This window comes from Solea senegalensis, linkage group LG5 (assembly GCF_019176455.1).
Source record: "Solea senegalensis isolate Sse05_10M linkage group LG5, IFAPA_SoseM_1, whole genome shotgun sequence".
NCBI lineage: Eukaryota > Metazoa > Chordata > Actinopteri > Pleuronectiformes > Soleidae > Solea > Solea senegalensis.
The window spans coordinates 1,057,563-1,071,106 of record NC_058025.1 but is presented as its reverse complement, the minus strand read 5'-3'; the positions used below and the strand labels follow the sequence as shown (position 1 = coordinate 1,071,106).

The 13,544-nt window shown below is 36.8% G+C and overlaps 2 protein-coding genes across 6 annotated transcripts in view; both read left to right on the top strand.

The window, feature by feature from the left end:
* Positions 1-657: 657 nt before the first annotated feature.
* Positions 658-2,346, top strand: tmem230b (transmembrane protein 230b). 2 transcript variants are annotated; one of them, XM_044026630.1, is made up of 4 exons: positions 658-737; positions 853-1,004; positions 1,626-1,748; positions 1,996-2,346. In XM_044026630.1, the coding sequence occupies exons 2-4, from the start codon at positions 915-917 to the stop codon at positions 2,134-2,136; spliced, it is 354 nt and encodes a 117-aa protein (XP_043882565.1). In that variant the 5' UTR covers positions 658-737; positions 853-914; the 3' UTR covers positions 2,137-2,346. The 2 variants fall into 2 exon arrangements, with proteins under 2 accessions (XP_043882565.1, XP_043882563.1); XM_044026628.1 differs by lacking the exon at positions 658-737 and having other exon boundaries at positions 775-1,004.
* A 2,078-nt stretch (positions 2,347-4,424) lies between these two features.
* Positions 4,425-13,544, top strand: part of igsf9b (immunoglobulin superfamily, member 9b) — a 33,532-nt gene continuing 24,412 nt past the window's right edge. For 3 of the 4 annotated variants that reach the window (XM_044026423.1, XM_044026421.1, XM_044026420.1), the window contains exons 1-3: positions 4,425-4,828; positions 11,722-11,817; positions 13,040-13,231. In XM_044026423.1, coding sequence (XP_043882358.1) covers positions 11,757-11,817; positions 13,040-13,231 — 253 coding nt within the window. In that variant the 5' untranslated portion in view covers positions 4,425-4,828; positions 11,722-11,756. Of the gene's footprint in view, positions 4,829-11,649; positions 11,818-13,039; positions 13,232-13,544 lie in introns of all 4 variants that reach the window. The other variant, XM_044026422.1, reaches the window with a different exon arrangement.

Here is a 13,544-nt window from a genome sequence, read left to right as displayed (position 1 = left end):
CAGAAAAGGTGAAGTGTGTAAAAATGAATAAAAAAATATAACAGTAATAAAACCGAATGACCTTGTTTTTTAAAAAATCACTTAAAATCAATCATTTTTGGCAAATTGATTATTTTGCAATTTGTTAACACTCGTTATTATTCTGTGCAGCTGCAGGCGAGTCGTGTGTGTGCGTGTGTGTGTTTTCTGACCTTGTCAGGACCAGTCGTCCTCATGGAGACCAAAACCTGGTCCTAATGAGGCAGAACCTCATTTCTGAAGAACTGGTTAAGTTCAGGATTAAGATTTGAACTATGGTTATGGTTAAGGTTAGTCTTTGTTTGTAACGAGTCTTTAACTAGTTATGATATTACTCATGTTGTGGGGACCTAAATCTGTCCTCACACTTTTTACCTCAATAACGTTCGACTGCGCCCTCTTGTGGCTGACATGGAGCAGTGCAAATCATTGTTTAGAGACAGAAATAAAAAATGTAATAAACGACAAATAATGATTTAAAAAATAATTTATTATTATTATTATTATTATGTCATTTATTTATTTATGTCATTTTACATATTCATCAGTTATTTATTTAGCTAAGATTACATCTTTGTGTGTGTGTGTGTGTGTGTCTGAACACTCCTGAACACTAGGTGGCAGTGTGTCCGTGCGCGCCGTCAACTGAGCGGAGCGGAAGAGCATGTGTTGACGTCACAACAAGGAAGTGCCTCAGTTTAAAGATCAGTAAACGTCAGGTCGCTGTTTTTTCTCTGTCACGTCACAAACTCTTATTTAAAATTTTAATCTCATATTTTGATTACAACAATAACAACAACAACACTTGTTAATTACAGTTGATCATTTCTTCAGGGGCTCGTTGATGTTTCTGTAGCCGAGTGTTTGACGCTGCTCAGCGGCAGAAGGAGAAGAAAATGCCCGCCCGGAACATCGTGACTGACGGGGGAAGTAACGTGAGGTACTCCCGGTTAGCGAGCGACGATGACGGATACATCGACTTACAGGTAAACACACACACACACAGCGATAACTTGATTATTTATTTAAACATATTGTTCATACTTTATTAAAACAAGACTCATTAAAGCCCAGATAAGAAAACGTGTATAATCCGCATCTTGTTTTTAATGAGTTGATTGTATATTACTCATTAATGTGACATGAAACATTCTAGTTTATACAAAATTGTTACTTTTTTAACGACTTGTTGTTAATATTTAGAGACAGGAGTATGTTGTGTTGTTGAATAAATGCTGAATATAAACAATTTTTTATAAAGAATTATAGTTTTTGAACATTAAAATGTAATTTAAAAGAAAAAAAAGGGAAAATTCAACCTGTGCTGCTCAAATTTCCTCACATTAGTTTTGAATAGGGGTGAGAATCACAGGGTGACTCATGGGCCACGACACCAATAATATCGCAATACAACGATTCTGTGAAAATCGATACAGTGATACATCACAATATCTGTCTAACTGAAGAAAACAGTATCACTTGTGGAGTTTTTCCGAGCATATAAAGTTGAATTCATTTAGTTTTTCTGGAATATGAGCGGGTTGTGTTGTGTTGTGTTAATCCTGCCGTGTCTGAGAGAATAAAGACGTATTTCTGCTCCTCTACAGTTTAAGAAGAGTCCGCCCAAAGTGCCGTACAAAGCCATCGCTCTGGCCACAGTTCTCTTCTTAATTGGCTCAGTGTTGATTGTCATCGGCTCTCTGCTCCTCGCTGGATACTTTGGAGTCACGGTGAGTTCTTTATCAGGACGTATGAATGTTTTACAGTGTACAGTTCTGGGTTCTAAGTGTGTGACCAGCTTTCAGCAGTGCTGTCTCTAAATCCACCATTTTACACATGTGCTTTACTAAATGTTGGAGATGAGCGTTAATGTTTCCAGGATTTTTAAGTCTTTTTAACGTTGATCTACAGTTGGACATTGTTGGCTTTAATTCTTGTGTCGGACGGAAGTGGTTTTTATTCCTTTTTGTATTTCAGCACTCGGACCGAACCATTCCTGTCCTCATCATCGGGATCCTCGTCTTCCTGCCTGGATTTTACCATCTACGCATCGCTTACTATGCTTCAAAAGGCTACACAGGTTATTCCTACGACGACATCCCAGACTTTGATGACTGACGCACACACACACACACACACACACACACACATAAAGTTAGTGTTGCTTTCGCTGAAACTTTAAATAAACTTAGAAAATAAATATGATGTCACTCTGCTGTTATGAAGCTGAATTGTAAAGTTGTTTTTTATAGTTTTATCTCAAAGAGTCCGTTTGTTGTAATTTAATGTATTTTTTAATTCAATAAAACTCTTCTTGGTTCAGAAACAGCTGTTTGCGTTTGTCTGGTTCATTCTTCTGCACCTGAAGGATTTCAGGTGATTAAAGTTGATCCTTTGATCTCCATCTGGTTCAACACTGAAGAACATTCTGTTCGACTCGAAAGAAATGGATCCTAATGTTACAATAAACAGCTTTTTAAATGTTACAGAAACATTACTTTGACAAAAAAGCTACAGAATTTTGTAATATTTTTACAAAAAATGTTTTATTGACATTGAAAATATACAAAAACTTTAACTTCTTTAAATGTTACAGAATTGTCTATTTTTTACAAAACACTGTGAGTGACATTGAACCCCCCCCCACAAATTATTTTACTTCTCGAAATATTACCAAAACTTTACAAAAAAAGCTACAGAATTTTGTAATATTTTTACAAAAACATATTTATTGACTGAAAAAAAATACAAACATTTTAACTTCTTTAAATGTTACAGAAACTTTACAGAATATTGCAGAATTTTGTATTTTTACAAAAACACGTGACTGTACAAAAATATGACCAGGTTTTTTTTGGAGCACTTTGAAGCAAAAAAATAGATAAATATATGTATATAATGTTGACCAGGAATCACAGGTAAGACGATTTAAATGTCTGTTGGTGAATTTGACAAAAATATGAATAATTTTCTCCAAGTATGAATCTACTTGGAGAAAACTACTTAGCAGACGCTTTGGACAAAAGCGTCTGCTAAATGACATGTAATGTAATGATTGTCCTGATAAAATAAATTCACCGCGATTATTATTTTTTTTTTTATCGTGATTCGCAATAAATTTTTATTTTGTCGCATAGTGTGTGTGTGTGTGTGTGAGGGGGCGGGGCTGTAGGTGACAACCGAATAAATAATTGAAACTCAATCACATCCGTTTACACTGAAACCCTGTGTGTATGTGTGTGTGTTAATGTTGTTTCTGTTGTTTATTGGTTTTATATTTTATTTACTGTTCATGAACAAACGGTCAGAGTCAAACGTTTAAACGCATGTTCGCCTTTTGTTGTTGTTTTTTCTTCTCGCGGCAGAGACGCTTTTGTCTGAGGCGCTAAAAACACCAGCGACATCAAGTCACGTGGAAAACAGGCGGAAGTCCACACACCTTCCTTCAAAATTAAAGCCCCCCAACAACGCCCAACAGTTTAGAACTGTGATAAAATATATTTTTCACTTTTTTGATCGAAATAAATGTTCACCAGAGTTTAGGTACGCAACATACAGTCTTAGTGATTTATTTTGACACGCCACAGGGGGGAGCTGCATTTATCAGTCACCCATAATAGTCCTTTTTTTTGGGGATTTTTGTCTAAATATTGTGAAGTTATTAAAAGTTTTGGAGCAGCAAGTAATAAACAGAGAACAATACATAAATAAACAAAAAAGGAAAAAAGTTAAAGACAACATTCCCCAGAAAAGAGCACAAAGCAATATAAAAATACATAAAACACTATAACACATTATATATTTTTTTAATCTTAGTGGGATTTTTTTAGTATTTCAAATTGTTTGACCTTTTAGGAACGATATAATGTATCGATACATCAGAAATATAATTATCAGATGAATCAATTATGAAATATGATAGCAGCACATTATTCATCCCAAAAGACTCAAATAAATTGTTAGTTGTTTAAATTTAAGAAACAGTGAAATATAAGACGTTCAAGAAGATTAGAACAGCTGGACAAGAAGATACAAAAAATATTAGAATAAAATGTAAAATAGGACAGAAATCTATATTTAAAAATACCAGTTCATCGATAATTTAGTAAGCGGTAGTTTGATAATTGTTTCATCAATTTATTTCAGCAGCCCTCAAACCAATCTTTACGTGTATATTTATATCATCAAAACATTTTATTTTTAAATAAACACAAGTTTTCTCCGGATTTGTCTCGTTTACTACTTCTACTCGGGCTTTTATTGTGACAGGTGTAAGCGGAAGTTTGACGTGTGCAGTTACTCAGCAACTTGACTGCAGCAGCAGCAGCTGAAGGAGGAGGAGACAGAGGAGGAGATGAGAGCGTGAACAAACCTGCTCCTGCTTCATTATTTCACCTCCTCACGCGTTCACACACACACACACTTTCACGAAGTCGTACTTTTAGAACAAATCGCTCAGATTATTTTTGCCTAAATTCGCACGAGCAAGAATCCGGAGAACGTGAAAGAGAAAGAAACGTGGGAAAGATTTGAACGGATTCATGAAGATTTCACGACTTCACGGATTTCACTGAATTATTCTTTTCTTTTTTCAAAGAACTCGACATTTTTGTGGAGGATTAATTTTATTTTCGCACGAGACTGAGAGGAAAAATGTGAGCACCTGTTTGTTTTCACCTTTTTTGTGATTTTTTGAACTTTTTCTCTTTTTAAATTTGAATGAACTTTACGTGAACTTTACATAAAACGACTAAAGAAACTTTCAATGGATTAAAAGTTTCAGCCTGAAGTGAAAAGAACCTCCAGTCAGGTGAGAACCATTATATAAATAATAAGGTCATATACTATGTAGTGAGACACGTGTTCGTCAACCTGTGTGACCTCATCACTGTTTTTATACTTTGATATTATATTACTTCTATTACATGTACTTTTGTACGCTTTAAATTCACTTAAACATCTTAGGTATTTTTTTTATAAATATGAAGTATTTTTTTATATTTAACTGAAGAAAGAAACAAAGACCTTAACCCTCTTAAAAATAAGGAGTGCTTTATTTAAAATTTAGACTTTTAAAACTTTAAAACTTTAAAAGTCTGGGTACTTTTCATACATTATAACTTCAAAAAAAGAAGTGTTTTTAACTAACTTCAAAGAAATGAACCCTAAATAATTGAACCATATCCTGTGTATATTGTACTTCTTTAATACCATGTCATACTTTTATAGATCTTCAGCATGTGGAGCTTTCATGTCAATTTAATTAAAGCCCTGTATGTACTTTTTATAGTACTTGTGCATGTTTTTTCTACATCATTATATAACGTTTAACACCTTTTTTTAATATATTTGAATGATATTTAAAATCTTTATCTAGTACTTTTACATGTTGTTGATGATCAGATCTCAGGTTATTTTATAACCTCGTCCTTTTCTGTGTTTCTAATTTACTACCTGAGTACTTCAGGTACTTCTGAACTAAACACTGTGTGCAGTACAATTTCTACTACTGCTACTACTAACCCTACTACTACTACTACTGCTACTACTACTACTACAGCTACTACAATTACTGCTGCCACCTTGTATTGTCTCTGGTTCAGACTTCAGTAATCATGCAGTAATTGTACTACAGTGATACTGTGACACGCTGCTCTTCTGTTTATGTTTTGTTTGTTTTGTGTCTCACATGTCGTGACCTCGTGACCTCTCTGAACCCAAATCTGACCTCTGTTCTCTGGAGTAAACGAGTGACAAATATAGTCAATAAATTAGTTTTTTTACAATTATTATATTAGATATTTTCTTTTAAAGAGATGTTATTAAGAACTCACTGTCAGGTTCAGTTTTTGGCAGCAGTAGATGTGGATGTGACATGGACGACTGATGGTGCGTTCCATTTGAATTTACACTTGGAATTCTGGCGTGTTCCATTTGTAATCAGTATCTGGAATTTTAGTGTGTTCCATTTGAAGTCGGAACTTTGGAATTCCGTTGTGTTCCATTTGTGATCTTAACGTTGAAGTTAGTTTTGAAGTCAGAATTGGGAATTTTGGTACGTTCCATTTTCCGTTTTCTAGTTGAAACTTTCTTGAGGTGTGAGCTTTGAGTTCCTCATAAACTCGTAAACTTGGAGCAGCCTCACCAACCCCGACACAGAACTTCTGTCTTTATTTGTTTCTCAGTAAATGTGTTGAGTCTTTGGACGTGTTACTGCACATGAAACAAACATCTTATTATAGGATGTTTGTGTGTTTTTCATCTTCCTCTGTTTTTAAAATGAACCGAACACAGACTCCGTCCCCGATGATGATGATGATGAAGCCTTTAGTGCCGACAGAGTCATAAATATTAACAACCTTCATCCATTTGCTCTTCGCTTTAATTGCGTTGGGCATTTGTTGCGTCCCTATAAAGATGCACTTTATTCATTTCCATTATTTTTTTTTGTCCTCTTTGCTGTTTGAGCATTTGCTTTTCTGTCAGATCTCCGTTCAGACGTCGTTTCGCACGTTAATTCCTTCATATTTCACATTTTTACATCGTCACATTCCGCTGTCGCTGTGGTTGAGCAGACACGAGGCTCTGCAGGAAATTGATTGAGTGGAGAAAGTAATTATTCATGAGTTGAAAGTGGCTGCTCCACCGTCGCTGTGTTCCACCGCAGAGAAACAAAACAACAAAATATCGATTGTCTTCTCATTTTTGAAGTGGAATTTTACGACACACACAAACTAAACGATAAAAAACAACAAAGAAAACATTGGAGAGGATTGTGAAATGTGTCTTGGTTCCCTGAAGCCCTTGGGAAAGGGCGGAGCCAGCGTAGGCGTCCTCCGATTGTTGCAATCTGCAGTCTCACCGTTAGATGTCACTAATTCTCACACACTGGACCTTTTTTAAGTTCTGTTTTCGTACTGAACGTACACTTACATGTTTGTGCACCGCTTTCATCCTTAGCTTTGATTGGTTAGCGTCGTTCTCGTTGAATATTCCTTTATTTTTATTCTCTTTTCTGTGAAGTGACAGTTCGGATCTTTTCCAGGAGGATTTCAGGTTTCTCAGTGTTTCACGATTCAGATATTTATTCAAATTCTTTCATGAAAACATCAGGATGAGCAAAAACAGCGACCTGACATTAGTCTCTATCTAAAAAAGGGCACAACCTAGTGGCCAAAAATATGTTTTCAGGAATAGCACGCTGCAGGAACGAGCTAGACGTATGAACGTTCGCACAGAAAGTCAGCCAAATTGCACTTTTCAGTGTTAGAATTTTAGAAAAAAAATGGTTTTTAAAGAATCCTGACTCTGGATCTCTTCACAAAAGCATAGGTAATAAATCCAGCGCCGTCCCTTCATCACTGGACTCTCCAGGCTCTCCAGTTTGCTACCTTTGACCTCTGACCCTTTGGTTCCTCCCAGTGTCGTGTCTTGAAAGCAGCTTTATGAGCCTGACCTGTTCCCAAGGGTCGGGGGGGCGAGAACAAAGACAAACGTTAGCTGCTCAGCTTTCACTGAACTCCTCTGAGACTGAAACCACTCCCTCTGAAGGCATGTTGTGATTAGAGGCAAAATCAGGGGAGTTCACGGCCAATAATTCAATTTTAATTCAATCGCAACATATGTAATATGACGTCTCTGTACACAGTAGTAAAGACAGAAACCTTTACAATATTAGAGAGAAGAGAAATCAATCAAACCGTTCACACAATGAGAAAACACTAGAGGTCAGTACTGAGAGTAACAACCTCCCTTTTAACAGAAGAAGAAATCTGTGACAGAACCAGACTCAGAAATGTGCAGCATCTGCCAAGACAGGTTGTGGTGAAAGGATTGTAATTCAATAAAAATAATATTTACTACTATACTATATAATACTGTTTTTGATCAATTAAATGAAGTTTTCAGCTTCTTAAATGTGAATATTCTCTGGTTTCTTTGCTTCATAAAACAAAGAAATCATTAAAACTGAATCATTTTGTGTTTGTGGACAAAAACAAGACATTTGAGAATTCCAGGTTTGACAAATGTTTTTACAACATTTTATGAATCAAACGAGAAAAGAGTCATTATTTTTTCAGCTCTGTAACTATGGATTGAAGGCGTGAAAAAAACAAACCAAATAAAGTAATGATAAATAAACTTTTGGGTGAAAGAAATAAAGTTTCAGTGACTCAACAACATTTACTGTCTGTAGTTTGTGAGAACAAGAGTGTAGAATTTGTATTAATTGGCCAAACTGTTGTTCAATAGTGTTATTCAGCAGCAGCAGCAGCAGCAGCAGCAGCGTGTGCTGGTTGACCAGCAGCCGTCACTGTGTTAATCCATATTACAGCAGCAGATTTTCCCCTCACGAGACTAAATCTCCGCTCTCGTGCTCAGCGTGAGTTCACTTCATTTCCTTTAGTTACAGAAAAACTCAATACAGTTTGTAATCTGGGACAAAGTCCATGAACTCGCTGCTGCTGTCGCCGTCACCAAGCAGGCAAATTAGCACTGCTGCTTTATTACGTGTATTATATGGATAAAAGCACTGTTACGTCAAGTTCATACACCATTTAAACCTTTTATAGTTGTACTTTCACATAAATGCATGTTTGTTATTTCTAACTTTTATCTTTACTGTAGTTGCTGCTGTGAACACATGAATTTCTTCACTGTGGGACAAATGAAGGATTATTTTATTTTATTTTATTTTAAATGATCTTAAAAACACGAGACAAGAAATCAGACGTCTATAAAACATGAATAATCAAGAGGATAAGTGGATCAGTTTGTGCTGCTGGAGGAACTCTGTGACAGACTGCCTTAGTCTGGATTAACGTGGATTATTAAGAGGCTGATCAGGCTTGTATCTGTCACTCCACACACACACACTTTCACACACACTGTGGAGTCAAAAGTTACATGTAACGTGTTTTCTGTCTCAGGCGACTGGCGATTATTTTTATAATCTACTAATCTTATCATTTATGATCTTTTATTTTTACACATACACATCTCACACTGATCAGTCAATTATCAAAATACTTGTTGATTAATGTAATAATTATTGATCATTTATGGATTTGTTGCAGCCGTAATTTTGTCAGAAAGTGCAGGAAAAATCACACAAACTGGTTTTTAACTAAGAATAAACAATCAAACTGATTAGTTGATTGATCGTTGATTAATTGCTGCGGCTGTACTCGGTAAACCGTTACAAACTGCACGTTTACTCGCGCATTATTTAATCTGTGCCTCTCAAGTCGATGGATGCGGTGAGATTAGGTCAAACAGCTGTCGTTGATGATTATTCACATTTAAATGTTTATACATTTGTATAATGGTACCACACTTCTTCAAACTAAATATAAACTGCGATTTCAACCTTCAAGTAACTTCTTCTTTCAAAATATGGTGCAGTACATTTATTTATTCCGCTCCCTTGGCTTCAGTAACCTTCACACTCACCCTGAATATATCATCGTCTGTTTCTGTCTTTCGCGTTGAGACCTCAGCTGTTGACGGTTGTTTGTTGTGTGTAAAACACAAAGATCTCTGTCATCTCATGTCATCTGCACTAACCGAGACTGTTTTAATCCCAGAATAATCTGCTCTGATTCAGCAGTGATTGATCACTGACTGCACAGCCTCAGCCTCATGACAGTGTCCTTGATTTGTCTCAACACGTTGGTCCCTAATTCAATTACACTGTTAACACTGTTGTGTTAGTGTTAACACGCAGCAGCAGCAGCAGCAGCAGCAGCAGCAGCAGCAGATCAGGATTATTCGAGGTGTCAAAGTCACGATCAGATCCAACGGTCGTTTGTGTCACTGAAATCCAAGGATTCCAAAGTTGTATCTTTTCTTGTGATCTTTAGGATCAATTTTAAATAACGTGTCAGAGCTTTTCTGTGCGTTTTCATATCGTTTTCAGGACAAAAAAAAAGTTGTGTATTATTTTCATAGTTGTTTTGACCACGAAATGTTGAAAATGTTAATCAGTGTTTGTCAAACTCTGGAAACAAACTAAAAATCATTCAGTTTTAATGATTTATTTGTTTATGGATCAAAGTAACCAGATAATATTCACATTAAAGAATTTGAAAAACTAGAAAACTGGAACTGAATTACAATCCTTTCACCACAACCTGTCTTGGCAGATGCTGCACATTTTTGAGTCTGGTTCTGTCCCAGATTTCCTCTCTCTACTGGCCCCTAGTGTTTGCTCATTGTGTGAACTGTTGTTGTTTCTCCTCTCTCTATGAGATTGTAAAGGTTGATGTCTTTATTCTGGACAGAGACTGGAGATAATGTTTGTTGTGATTTGTTCAGTTTGAATGATTTCTTTGTTTTTATGGAGCAAGGAAACCGGAAAATATTCACATTTAAGAAGCTGAAAAATCTTTTACTCGTGAGTGAACGGTAAACACATAATGTCTGAAGAGATTTGCTTTTAAATGCACTTCAAACACGAGCTGTAATCCACTTTATTCTTATTTTATAAGCCAGTTATTAGATGCAGAGCATCATTGCTGACAGTAAATGATCAAACAATGTCACCCACACAGAGAAATGAACAGATTTGCTGAAGTTTCTGACATTTTTAAGGCTCCTTCTCTCTGTTTTATTGTACGTATCAATTAAATGGCGTCGCTTTGCTTCACTGCCTGAGGAAATAACCTGGTTGTCTTCTTGTGTGTCCTGCTGCACCTGCAGACAAAGCTTGTGTGTCTCTGCAATACAGCGGCTCAGTGTGGGCGTGGCCTTGACTGTCTTGACTCTCTCTCTCTCTCTCTCTGTATATAATGTATTTATTTATTCTGATATGGAAACACAAAAGAGCAGGCAGCAGCAGACATGTGACCGTGGATGTTAGAGTCAGTGTGTTAAAATAGCACAACAAAGGATGGAACATTAATTACCTACGATTCCCATGGAAAAATATAAATATATAATTTTACAGCACTTTTTGGGAAGGTGACATTTTCTGCTGTTAAATAAATTAGTAAGTTTTTTTTTTTATTTGACACTGCAAAAAAATTAACAGTGCATCAAAATCAATGTTTCTGCCAATCATTGACTCATATGGAAATGTTTTTGGTGGGGCGGTTTGATTAAAAAAAAGAAAGAAAACAGTGGAGTTGTGTAAAATAATGGCCTTTTAAAGGGTTAAATTTTTAAAAGATATTATTAATATTTCATATGTATATTTCAGGCTGAAATAGCTTTAAAAGATTGACTCATTTAAAGTGGAAAAAATATTAATGTATAATATTATACAGCAGTTTTTGGGAAGGTGACATTTTCTGCCGCTAGGAACAAATGAGTAAGTTTTTTAAGGGAACTTTTTAAAGGCTTCTTCTGAGGCTCTGAAAGTAAACTTTGACATACTTTTAATACTATAGAAGTAGAAGAGGTCATGTGGTGCTTTTACTTTCACTGATGTAGTATACTTTTGTCTTTTGTTTTTCTGTTAAAAGGTTTCCATTTCAAACCTTTTCTCAAACAAAATGAATGTTTGAGGACATTTTTGTCTCTTCACTCATACTTTTTTACTTCAATCTGGGTTTTGTCTGCTTGTTTTTTGTAAAAAACGCAGATTTTCAATCACAATAGTGATTTTTTTGTTTACCCTTGTGTCAGCAGCAGCAGCAGCAGCAGCAGCAGTGACTCTCTGCTGCAGACTGAACAGGAAGTGTGCTCTGTCGTGTCTCTCAGGTCGAGCGATGTGTGGAGACGTGTGACAGACGGCCATGGGACTGGAGAGTCGGAGGCTTGTGACTGTCAGCGCTGCAGTAACCATCTGTCTGCTGAGTGAGTCAAATACATGTTAATGCTAATGCTATAGATCCACTGCACACGTTCACATCACTCCCTTTGACCTTTTGTGTCATTTTAGAGTTCGTTCAAATACATGTGACAAGTTAAACTGTTATAGAGCAAGCAAGTTTACAGCCAACCATCAGAAAGTAGAAAATATTCACATTTAAGAAGCTGAAAAATCATACAGTAGAAAATATTCACACTAATGAAGCTGAAAAATCACAAAGTAGAAAATATTCGCATTTATGAAGCTGAAAAATCACAGAAACTTAAAAACCTGTTTGTTTCAGCCCTACTTTTTTACAGATGTCAAACTGCCGTGACCAAATTCACAATATAAATTAAATTGTGCAGCAACTTATTTGCTGACATATCTGTAAAATATTCATATCATTTTTCATTGGTTTACAATTTACCTCCCAAACATGTTTGATAAATGTTATGTTATTTATAACTGTTGTTTTTCATTTAACCTTCACCTGGTTTGAAATCTCAGCAGTTTGTTATTTTTTTATTTCTTCACTTTTAAAACAACATCTTCGTCCGTTGTTATGGTAACACTCGACATATGTCGCCGCTAAGCTGCTTGGCTGCAGTTTGACTGACACCATAATGACTGTGGCTCACTTCCTGTTGCCTTACATTAGCGAAAGTTTGGGGGGGGCGAGGCCAAAATCCAACTTAAATAATTTTTCTGGGTCTGGATTTAGATCAATCCTGGATTTATACGACACCCCCCCAACACACACACGCGCCAGTCTGTGTTTGTACAGGGTGTGTGTGTGTGTGAACCCCAGGGGGTGGAGCAGGAAAGGTCAGATCCTGCTGCCCTGCATCAGAGCACCAGCCCCTCCCGTCCTCCTCCTAAGATTAGAGGACAGATGAGCATCACACAGACACACACACACTACATATAACTATCTACATATATATACATATATATATATATATATATATATATATATATACATATACAGATCTACAGTGACTTTAGGAAGACGATAAACTTCGACGTGTCACTTACTTTCTGTAGTGACCTCTTCTGTCCTCGGAGTGATCACTGCTCACATTCATGAATGTTTGTCTCAGGAATGATTGACCACTGAATTCCACAAAGGTAGGTGTGAGTGTGTGTGTGTTGGTGTGTGCTGTTTGTCTCCTCCTCTGTTATCAGTGAAACCCAGGCTTTATCTCTGACGATGATATCCCCCAGGTGTGTCTCAGGGTCTGTCGTCGTTGGTTCGAGCCAGAGAAGGAGGCTCTGCAGAGCTGAGCTGCAGCCTCGCCGCCTCCAGTCCAAACCTCTTCCCGCTGCATGTGGTGGAGTGGGTGCGCCTCGGCTACAGCGTTCCCGTCCTCATCAAGTTCGGAGTGTACGCGCCGCGCATTCATCCAAACTACAAGGGTAAGACGACGCGGTGTCGCCGTGGTTCAGTAACAGAAAACACATTTTGACCTTGGAGACTGTGGTTTGAGTCTGACTGAAGGTCAAAGACGAGCTGAAATTACAGCTAATATCAAACCGCTGCTGTAATTGTGGTTCAGGAGACTGGGCGTGTGCACACGTGGCAGCTCTGCATCAGATCTGCTCCACATGTGTCTCATTTTCATCCTTATTCACTTCATCTTTACCATATTTTCATTTTTCACATAAAACACTATCGTTGACATGCCAGGCCTGTGTGTGGCGCTGTGACGCTGCCGTGCTGACATTTTAA

What these genes read in the sequence shown, in the direction of transcription:
- tmem230b (XM_044026630.1), top strand. Translation starts at nt 915, where the DNA reads ATGCCCGCCCGGAACATCGTGACTGACGGGGGAAGTAACGTGAGGTAC. An exon ending in ACGGATACATCGACTTACAG is followed by an intron (nt 1,005 to 1,625) that starts GTAAACACACAC and finishes GCTCCTCTACAG; the next exon opens with TTTAAGAAGAGTCCGCCCAA. An exon ending in CTGGATACTTTGGAGTCACG is followed by an intron (nt 1,749 to 1,995) that starts GTGAGTTCTTTA and finishes TTTGTATTTCAG; the next exon opens with CACTCGGACCGAACCATTCC.